Below are 11,263 nucleotides of genomic sequence, written 5' to 3'. Positions count from 1 at the left end.
TGAAGCAAGACTGTGAAGATACAAAGTTGAGCATCCCTAATCTGAAATAAAAATTATTTCCAAATCCGATGTTTTTGGTGTGGACATGCTGTCAAAAGTGAGAAATTAATGAAACTGATTCATGTGCACACTTATTAAAACTATCAGTTGTGTACACTTTAGACTACATGTGTTAGATATATACGGAACACAAGTGATGTTTAAACTTAAACCCTATCCCCAAGATTTTTCATTACAAGTACATATTTTACAATCTGAAAAAAAATAGAAATAAGAAATATTTTTGTTTCAATCATTGTGGATAACAGATAACTCATTGTGTATAATTTTAGTCCTGCCAAGTAAAAACAAGCAGCTTCTGGTATCCTTTATGAGTTTAATAAGATCCAAGCACAGTATGCTAAGTCAATAGGTGTCTACCATGTACCAGAAGATGGATTGACTTGCTCCAATAAAGGCACTACATATGGAAGCCTATGAGCAAATGTAGAAGAACACCTGATTGAGTTTAGGATAATCCACAGTCATTCTTCAAGATCTGATCCCCCACACACAGGCCAAAGAGGCAAGTTAGATCGGCATGAGAGAGCATCCATCAACCCATTTTCTCCAACTCTTTGCTGATGTCGTTATTGTCTGCAATCCTTCATTCTCTCACCCTAAGAAACGAACGTTCATTTTCTATCTTGGTGTGTGTTTCAACTTGGCCTTTCACACTATAATGATTCTTATTCCAAAATCAGAGAAAAACATGGTGGTGCTGCTATTTGCTAGTGTCTTTATTCTAATTACACATCTGAAAGCTCAAACCACTGTGATTCAAATGGATTAAAGCTCCATCTCTTTCTTGGTCACTGTGAGACTCCACTTAAATTGGTAAACTGCAGCAATATTTAGGGTTCCTCAAAGTAACCTTAATTTATGGTTTTCTGAAATCGCTAAAAAAAAAAATTGGAAATTTTCTTTCCCCAGCATATAATTGTTTTAGGATATAACCACCAGTCTGTATGGAAAAGACTTGATTTTCAGTTTTTCAGTGTATACTAGAGGTAGTGTTGCAACAAGTAAGTGTTCCTACAAGGGATCTGACTCTTCCTTCCCTTTCCGGAATGGGGGCTGGAGAGACGGCGCAGCAGGTATGAACACTTGCTCTTCCTGAGTACCTGGCTTTGGTTCCCAGCACCCACGTGGTGGCTTACAACCATCTGTAACTCCGTTTCTAGGATCCTTTTCTGATCTCGATGGGCACCAGATTTTCATGTGTGCATATACACACAAAATAAGTCCAAGGAAAAGAAAGTGGGTAAGAGGCTGGGATATTATTCTGGATAAAAAGTCATATTTCTGGCACACGCACAAATAACTCCCACTTCCTGGTACATTTACTGTTGTTTTCTGTTGTGTACCTATTTCCTCCAAATTGAAATAGTCTCTCCTACAGAGAGGATAGAGCCATAAGAATTAAGAAGAAGAAAAAAAAAAAAAAAAAAAAAAAAGAAGAAGAAGAAGAAAAAAAAAAGAATTAAGAAGAAAAGAAAACACAGGGCCCAGGAGTAAATGAACTTAAAAGTCTCAGGAGCCCCTTGAATGTTACACAAGTCACAAGGCTCCTCCTCAGAATTATATATGCTGGTGAGAAGAAAGTCTCGGGCAGCTGGGCTGCCTACACATTGTGCGGGAAACTGCAGGGGCGCAGCTTTTGCGAGTCCTCAATACTGCAGTGGGCTTTTGCTATATAGATTCCTTTGAGTCACTCGTTCTCTTGTGTCTAATCTCTCACCCATACTTTTCTATATAACCCAGGCAAGCTTATTGGTTCACAAAGCCTGGCATGTGTAGAATCCTTTCTATGGTTCACCATTAGTGCCCCATCTGGGATGAATAGACGTTTGTTTGCGTCTCCCTCAAAAAAAAAAAAAGCAACCCAACACAATTGGCACTTGAGGAAGGATACACAGGCACAGAGAAGAGAGAAGAGTTGGAGAGGAGTCGATGCACAACCCCTGCAGTAGGTGATGAGCCGTGCATCGGAGGCTTATCTGTGCAGAGGTGGGGTATCTTCAGCATGGCTATTTTCCCCATGTGGTATGGGGCACTTGGCCTCCTTGCTGTAGTGGTTACGTGCTCTCTGCAATGGGTGATAGAACTTGCAACCAGGCCAAGCCATCTGAGAGTAGTGTCTTGGTGGGGAATCCCAGGGAGGCCGCCTTCCTTTCCCTGATCTGGGGGGAGGTCCATTACAGGAGAATGCAGATGTCCTCAGAAACAACTGATGGACTAGAGACTATACTGCCTGAAAGTAACACATACAGGATGACATCATAAGCGGGCTATGGCATCAGTTGTGTGGCCGTTGTTGTGCCAATAAGACATGCTACTGGGCCTCATCTATCTTCCAGGAAAGAACTTGCCTTCCTAAGAAGGAATTACAGTGGGGAAAAAAGACATGAATGCTATTAGCTGTATTAGCCTCTGATTTGCAAGAAAAGTTGAAAAAAAGTGAGAATGAAATACAAGTGATGGTTTGCTAATTCTCAAAGCTGGCGAGATGCAAAGGAGAGAGAGGGCAAATCAGATCTTTGCTAAGCAAACTTTCCTGGGATCCAAAACCTTCGAACCCATTGGCACAATCTTTCAGTGAAGAGGAAGAAGATGAGAAAGAAGTGATAGAGGATATTCCTGAGATTCGGCCTTCAATAAAGAGGAAGGGACGTCCGTGAGTCAGCAGGAGAAGGAGACCTTAACACTGACCAGAACAGGAAACTACAACACAAAGGGAATACTCAATATCTACTTGGGTGGGGAAAGATCTTTAGATAAGCAGGGATAGAGCCTGTGTAAGTGGAGACCTGGGCAGAATAACTAGCAATCCCTCCTTAAGACAAAGGCTGGCTAACCTAAGGCAGTGTGAGGTGAACAGTCCCCGATAGACTGGCTTATACTAGCTAGAAGACGCACTTGTTGCCAGGTAGGTCCCCATAAATATCAGGGACTGGGTAACAAAAGGAAGCGGAGTTACCACTGAGGCAACTTAGCATGAGAGATAGATGTTGCTCAGTTCACTGGACATGGTCGCAAGGACCTTGGAACTGGTGTGGCGCTTTAGTTGCTTTACTGAGTGCCAGAGTGAGATGCCGTCTGTATGAGGTAGGTAGGGGATGTTATAGGAGACTGAGTGATTTTGGCCATCATAAAAATTGAATTTGTGAAGTACAAAAGCAATCAAGGTGGGATTTAGAGGAGGGTAAAAAGTAGACGGGAGGATCTGTTCAGGCCACCTGGAGGCAAATTCGTGTCAAACTGAAGTTTCTAAGGGGGGAGGGATTAATAGAAACATTCTGTGCCGCTGAGCTTTGGGAAGACTTTATTTTTTTTTTCTTTTATTTATTTATTTATTCTTGTTACATCTCAATGTTTATCCCATCCCTTGTATCCTCCCATTCCTCCTTCTCCTCCCCCCCCCCCCTTTTTCCCATTATTCCCCTCCCCTATGACTGTTCCTGAGGGGAATTACCTCCCCCTGTATATTCTCATAGGGTATCAAGTCTCTTCTTGGCTACCTGCTGTCCTTCCTCTGAGTGCCACCAGGTCTCCCCCTCCAGGGGACATGGTCAAATGTGAGGCACCAGAGTACGTGAGAAAGTCATATCACACTCTCCACTCAACTGTGGAGAATATTCTGACCATTGGCTAGATCTGGGAAGGGGTTTAAAGTTTAACTCCTGTATTGTCCTTGGCTGGTGCCTTAGTTTGAGCGGGACCCCTGGGCCCAAATCTGCCTATCATATTGTTCTACTTGTAGATTCAATGCAATCCCTATCAAAATACCTACACAATTTTTTAAAGACATTGAAAGTTCAATTCTGAACTTCATATGGAAAAACAAAAAACCCAGAATAGCTAAAACAATCTTGTACAATAAAAGGGGCTCCGGAAGAATCTCCATACCTGATCTCAAACTGTACTATAAAGCAATAGTAATTAAAACAGCATGGTACTGGCACAGCAACAGGCTGGTTGATCAGTGGAATTGAATCGAAGACCCAGATATGAATCCACACACATATGGTCACTTGATTTTTGACAAAGAAGCCAAATCCATTCAATGGAAAAAGGATAGCATCTTCAACAAATGGTGCTGGTCTAACTGGAGGTCTATGTGTAAAAAAATGAAACTGGACCCATATTTGGGAAGACTTTAAAGCCTGGGAAATAACTTACAGAAGGAATAATTAAGCTTGTTCTTGGGGTGGAGAGTTGTTAGCCCAGAATATGTGGTACAAAGTATACTGGGGATGAAGACTGGTCTCCCAGTCTCGGATCCTTTTGGCATCCAGCTGTGGCTACTGGAAAAGCAAGGGCCATGGTGTCAGCCTGAAGCCTAGCAGAACCAAGGAGCCACCTCAAGGATGAGGCATGGGAGGCCATAACACCGACCAGTTCCCTCTTGGCCCCGAGTCAGACCTGAACAGCACAGACTGGTCCTGACGAGACTGTTGGGGATAAAGAGATACACAGCATTCCTGAATCAGCATCAGCATGCCAGGATCCAGAGGCCAGAGGAATCTTGGGAAATGACTATGGATTATGAAGGACTAAGTGAAGGAGCAACTCCCATCCATCCTGGTTTTTTCTAGTTTGTCTCCGTTTGTGATAAACACCATGACCAATAGTAACTCAGGGAGGAAATGGTTTACTTGGCGTGCGCATCACCTTCACAGTCCTTCGTTAAGGGAAGTCAGCGCAGGAATTGAAGCAGAAGCCATAAAGGGATGCTGTGTATTGCCTTGTTCCTTGAAGCTCGCTCAGTCTGCTCTTTATAGCACCCTGGACCACCAACCCAGAAGTGGTAACACCTACAGTGAGCTGGGCCTCCCCACATCAATCACCAACCAAGGAAATGTACCACAGGCTAGCCCACAGGCCAAACTGCTGGGGGTATTTTCTCAATTGAGGCTCCCTCTTTCAAAATGACCCTAGCATGCATTGAGTTGACACAACACTATCCAGCATAACTTGAAATCTTTCCTTTGATCTGTCATTAGTATCCAATGTAGGGTGAAGAGATTTTTTTTGTTCAAGTCTTCCCGGGAAAAGTCACACAATGCCTTAGTAAAAGGGTGACCCCTGAATCCTCTTGGTGATGTACAGAGTTAGGGAGGGGAGGTGTTCAGGTTATATTTAATAAATCTATTTCAACATGCCTTTTCTCCTAAACCTTTGGACTTTCTCTACATTGTATCTGGGAGGTTCCAGTATCTCAACTTAATTAGATATAGGCTACTGTCAAGTCCAAATTTCAGTGAACTAACCACAAAAACGCTTAGTGACACTTCTAGCTGCTTGTTAACACATTAAATCTATTGTCTAGTAGACATGGTTATTGAACTCGCATCAATGAATCTGTCAAACCCAGCATTATATTGTCTTTCTTGCTTTAACGTGTTTTAATATGGCACCACACATATTTCCTGTCTGTAAATATATAAACAAATAGAAAATTGTTTTTCTGTCAAGATTATTTTCTCCTGGTCCTATTCTGCACTTGCCTTGGTGGAACAGCTTAAAATCCACTTTTAGTTACAGATTTTCCAGCGTGGACGAGGTGGCTGGGGTAGGGTCAGTAGGCTTCTTTCAAGGCAGATTGAGATTATTGCAATGTTTTCAGTTTAAGCAATGTCTAGTTGTCAAACATAGGACGAAATGTTTTCAATTGGCAAAAGGCTTTCAGGCTCGCGATTCTTAGGCTATATTAATGTCCTTGTTCTAAATTCAGAGTCCTTTACAGTCAGTGCCACACATCTTAGCTGTCAATCTAATTAACGTTATAATTCTGCAGCCCATATAATTACAATCTATGTCAAGTTTTACTAATATAATCATTATGTTACCAATGTTGGTTCTGTGACTACTAGAAATACAATATTTTGCAGCTCCCATGAAAGCTGTCTGATAATATTCTGACTTCTGGAATCAATGTTGTCTTAATGTAGTCATTTCTCCTTTCCTTTTATTCAAATTTGCATTGTGGTATAAGTATCCATTTAACTTATTTTAATGTCTTTATATTTGAAATATACATATATTTAAATGTTTTACCTTTATTTATTTGTGTGGGAAAGGTGGCAGTGAGTGGGCAGGCGCTAGCATGCCACAGTATCCAATTGGAGGTCAGAAGACAACTGGCAGGGGCTGGTGCTCATCTCCCGTGTGGGTTCCAGGTATTGAACTCAGGTCTTTAAGTGTCTTTACCCACTGAGCAATATTGCCATCTCTGAAGTATATATTTTTATAGAAAGATTATTTTTGAGTCATTTTCTCTCTCTGTCTCTATCTTGATCTCAATTTCTACCACTTTCTTTCTCACAGAATCATACTATGCTGCCCAGTCTGGCCTCAGATGCCTGTGTTAGAAGGACCCTCATACAAATCATCCCCTACCCTAAGGTAACTCACAAGCCCAGCAAATCAGCTCACCAGAAAGTCACCTCATAGTGAAAGACGCCCCATGACCCACAAAAGCACCAGATGTTCCTATCACTCAGAAAACTACAGGAGTTTTAGGAGTCTGTAGAGGAAATACATATGGTTTATATATGTTTATATATGTACATATGTATATGCTATATGTGATTTCGTACATAGCAAATATTATATGTTTTGTTCAATGTATTAATACAACAAATTATTGAAAGTTTTTGGAGCTCATGGTCCCACCTCTTAGAGCAGCTGCATTGTATATTGCTGCTGTCACCTCAACTTTTATAAATAAGTCCCTACTTGCGAGGAACGGTCAACAATGTAGTTTTCCATTCATTCTTTGACTTTTCTTTGAGTAACTCTATGGATTCCTGTAATTAAATATTCAGTAGTTGAACTAGTATTGTAGTAACTAGTTTCAAGACACTGTCTGTAATTTTGACTGACCAATTTGCATATGACTTTGGACAAACTAACCAAGTTCCCCCTTTTGCTGCATTTTAAAACAGAGCTATTAATACAAGCCTGCCAGAAAGACTACATTAAATAATGTAAATTAAGCACTCAGGGTACCGCCTCTCACAGAGGTCATAAGTGACATGCCAATAAGTTAAATGATTGATTCCAGTCCTCCTGATCTTTGATTTCTCTTCAGCATATGACATTAGTGACATTGAGCTGCCTTGATTCCCCTCAGTGTCCTGGACTCTCCCTCAGTCACTCTCTACCCTTCTACTTGAGACAGGGTCTCTCACTGAACCCACAGTTCACCCATTAGCTTGATAGGCTGGCCAGCTCTGGGAGCCACCTTTCCACCCAAAGCCCATCCTCGCTCTTCCTGAATCATAGACATGTACCTCCTGCTGGCTCTTGGGTGAGTATTATGGGCTGAATTCAAATCCTCATGCTTGCATGACAGGCATTTTACTGACCGAGCCACCTCCCCAGCCACCTATTAATTCCACTTGTGTTTGTCATCAAGCATTTATCTTGAGCCTTTCAGACCCTCTTGACTACTCTCCTCGGTGAATTTCTGGCATTGTCCAGAACTGCATCCTTCTGTCAACACTCGCCTATCCAGAGTCACGAGGAATCCCAAGTAAAAGGCAGCTTCAGCGTCTACACAGTGGGTAATCACAATGACTTTTGCTTTCTTTCTTAGTCTGGAAAGCTTCTTAATTAAAGATGTTCTATCATATTTGACAGCACTACATGCCAAGATGACAGGTGCCCCAATTACCAAGTCACAAATTGATTGGGAGTGAGCGTGCAGGGTCTTCAACTATAGCCACAGAAATTTGGTCTCTGATCCCAAGAATTCAAGCAGATTTTAGGATCTTATGGGCAGGGGTGCACATTAGGTACTTGTGCTGGCTGGTTTTGTGTCATCAGAGAGGAAAGAGCCTCAGTTGAGGGAATGCCTCCATGAGACCCAGCTGTAAGACATTTCCTCAGTTAGCGCTTAATGGGGGAAGGCTGGTGGTCCTGGGTTCCATTAAAAAAAAAAGCAGGCTGAGCAAGCCAGGGGAAGCAAGGCAGTAAGCAGCACCCCTCCACAGCCTCTGCATCAGCTTCTGCCTTCAGGTTCCTCCCCTGTTGGAGCTCCTGTCCTGACCTTCTTCAGTGATGAACAAATAAACCCTCTCCTCCCAACCTAGCTTTTTGGTCATGGTGTTTTGTTGCAGCAATGGGAGCCCTAAGACAGTACTGAAAATGCAAGGTGATGCTGTTCTGACCGGACGGAGTGGCCAGCATTTCCAGGGGACCTGATTGTTCACGATTTTCCTCCAACACATGCCTTCAAATGCCTACTAGAAACTTGTGTTAGGCAACCAAGCAAGTAGCGTAAATGTACACGCCAGACACAGAGCATCTGTAATCCGCTCTCTCGTCCTTATTTCTCTTGATGGCATTATCAACCATTCAGTTTTTTGGACAAGGATGTCCCTAATTTTCCCTAATTGCTTCTTCTATTAACTCTTTAGATTCAATTGTGCCACAAATCCTAATGATTATACCTATTCTAGTTGGACTATTCCCAAAAAAAGACCTGGACCTAAGGATTTGAGTACACACTCATTTGGAAGATAGTTCCAGGAAACAATGGCAAGAGGTTAGGAAGCAATACGGAAAAGTATAGAAAGTCAATCACATGCATTATTGGGCAGGTCTGGCACTGGGGGACTAAGGCTTAATACCCAGAAGTGTGAGAATCAGGAGAAAATATATGTTAGAGATATCCCATCCATGGGATTATCCATCTTTGTCTGAGGGTTTCTCCCATTCATATATCCTGCAAGCACTTCTGGCCAGGGTATATTAAAGTGTGTGTGTGTGTGTGTGTGTGTGTGTGTGTTTATTTTTATTTGTGTGTGTGTGTTTGTGTGTGTGTTTATTTTTATTTGTGTGTGTGTGTGTGTGTGTGTGTGTGTGTGTGTGTGTGTGTATTTGAACTTCAGAAAATCCTAAGACAAAAGTTCAGGTGTTTACAGTCAGAGCTCACCAATAAGATGACAGTGCAAGTACTGTCTGAAAAGGTGACCTGTGAGAATAGGACTGGAGCACTAGCTGGGATGACAAAACTCAGTGATAGAGCTGTCTGGCTGTGGTCCCGTGCTGGCTAGTTTTATGTTAACTTGACACACAGCTATCTGAGAGGAGGGAACCTTGATTGAGAAAGTGCCTCCATAAGATCTGCCTGTAGGTGAGCCAGTAAGGCATTTTCTTAATTAGTGATTGACGTGGGAGGGCCCAGCCTGTTGTGGGTGGTGCCACCCCTAGGCTGGTGGTCCTGGGCTCTGTAAGAAAGCAGGCTGAATGAGCCAGGAGGAGCAAGCCAGTAAGCAGCATCCATCCCTCCATGGCCTCTGTATCAGCTGCTGCTTCCAGGAACCTGCCCTGTCTGAGTTCTTTCCCTGACTTCCTTCAGGGAAGAAACATAAGCCAAATTAAACCTTTTCCTCCCCAAGTTACTTTGGTCATGGTGTTTCATCACAGCCATAGTAGCCCAAACCAGGACAGGTATTAGCAATATCTGGTAGAGCCTAGACTAGAGCAAGGGGTGGTGCAATATTGAGGATGCCAAATATTCCTCCTTTTTTCCCAAGTCTTTCATGTTATAGTCTAAACTCAACGTTGCTGGCAGAATTCACTTTTTAAAACAATAACTTGCTAACTTGTGTCTTTGTTTTTAAAGCCCATAATAAAGTCCAAATGCCTCAATTTATCATAGTCCTTTCCATTTTGGCTCTAAGTGCTATTGTTTTTAATAACTTATGTATGTGTATAAGGGTATGTGTGCATCACCTTCATGCTTTGGTGCTGAAAGAGCTTAAAAGAAAGAGCCGGATCCCCTGGAATTGAACTTACGGAGCATCGTGAGCCATCACATGGATCAGGAATTGAACTTAGGTCCTCTGCAAGAGCAGCCGGGGCTCATAACTGCTCAGCCATCTCTTCGGCCCATGACTATAGGTCCTTTTAAAGCCTCCTCTTCTTTACTCTTGAATTTATGTTTCTTCTGCTACAAATGCTCTTCCCTTCCCTTTGTACAATTTATTTTACTGGTCCTTTAACACCAACCCTAGAAATCTGTTTCTTTACCCCACGGAAAATAACTGCTCGGTGCTCTTTGCTCCCCAGTGTGTTGTGTACACCTCCACTTTTTTTTTTTTTTTTTTTTTTTGGTAAAGATTTATTTATTATTTATACAGTGTTCTCTCTGCACATGTGCCTGCACTCCAGAAGAGGGCACCAGGTCTCTATATTGACAGTTGTGGTCTCTATATAGACCATGTGGTTGCTGGGACTTGAACTCAGGACCTTTGGAAGAGCAGGCAGTCCTCTTAACCTCTGAGCCATCTCTCTAACCCCCTATACCTCCACTCTTACACTTTGCAGGTTGAATTGCACTGTTTCCCCCTCGCTAAACTGGAAACTCACTCATTTTAAACCCCAGGAAATGCTTGAATAACAGAAGGTTCTCGATGAAGGGACCCTTGTTAAGTTGAATTTTTCTGAGCACATCCAAACAAAATAGACTTTAAAAAGAAACTTATCGGTTTCAGGAGATGGGCAACCGCACGCTAGCAATGTACAGTTAGGACTTAACACGGAGTTCTGTTTTCTATTATTTATGAGTTATTTTCAAAGGCGTCGAGACAGCTTTTTAGATGTTGTAATCTATTCTCTCTAGTGGCCGTACTCGTTGTTTACTTCACTGGAATTTGTGTTTCGTTGATAAAAGGAAAATGAATATCCCAGAGTTTTGTATACATTATTACACTGAATCGTAGAGTGTCTCTCCCTGGAGGCGGAGGCCAGATGCATTATAATATCTTCTTTTTGAGACAAGACCTCACAGGGCAGCCTCTGCTGGCTTTGCCCTCGTGGTCCTCCTGTTTCAGCCTCGAGTACAGAGAGTGCAGCAGTTATCCCAGGCCACCACCACACCTAGCAATAATTCAGTCTTTGCACAGCGCCTCACCCATATGTAATCAGTGTATGACATGCTAGTTGGCACAGCCATGACTTTATACATTGTTTCCGGGATTGCAGTCATTTTCAGTGAGGTCGAAACCATTTTAATTCTTCAGTATGGATAAATAAGCCAGACAAATCATATTCCTCATAAAACTCCTCACCCAACAATTTTTTAAAAAATATTTTATTTAATTTTAATGTGCCTTAGTATGAGCGTGTCAGATCTTGGAGTTACAGACAGTTGCGAGCCGCCATGTGGTTGCTGGGAATCGAACTCAGGTCCTTTGGAAGAGCAGGCAGT

General features: G+C 42.3%; 1 protein-coding gene across 1 annotated transcript in view; it reads left to right on the top strand.

The window, feature by feature from the left end:
• The first annotated feature begins 1,109 nt into the window (after positions 1–1,109).
• The window catches only part of Efcab5 (EF-hand calcium binding domain 5), a 129,128-nt gene continuing 118,974 nt past the window's right edge, over positions 1,110–11,263 (top strand). Inside the window, exon 1 of the mRNA XM_051158381.1 lies at positions 1,110–1,136. Within this exon, the coding sequence (XP_051014338.1) occupies positions 1,110–1,136 (27 nt within the window). The remainder of the gene's footprint in view (positions 1,137–11,263) is intronic.

This window comes from Acomys russatus, chromosome 16 (assembly GCF_903995435.1).
Source record: "Acomys russatus chromosome 16, mAcoRus1.1, whole genome shotgun sequence".
NCBI lineage: Eukaryota > Metazoa > Chordata > Mammalia > Rodentia > Muridae > Acomys > Acomys russatus.
This window is presented reverse-complemented; position numbering and strand designations above follow the sequence as displayed.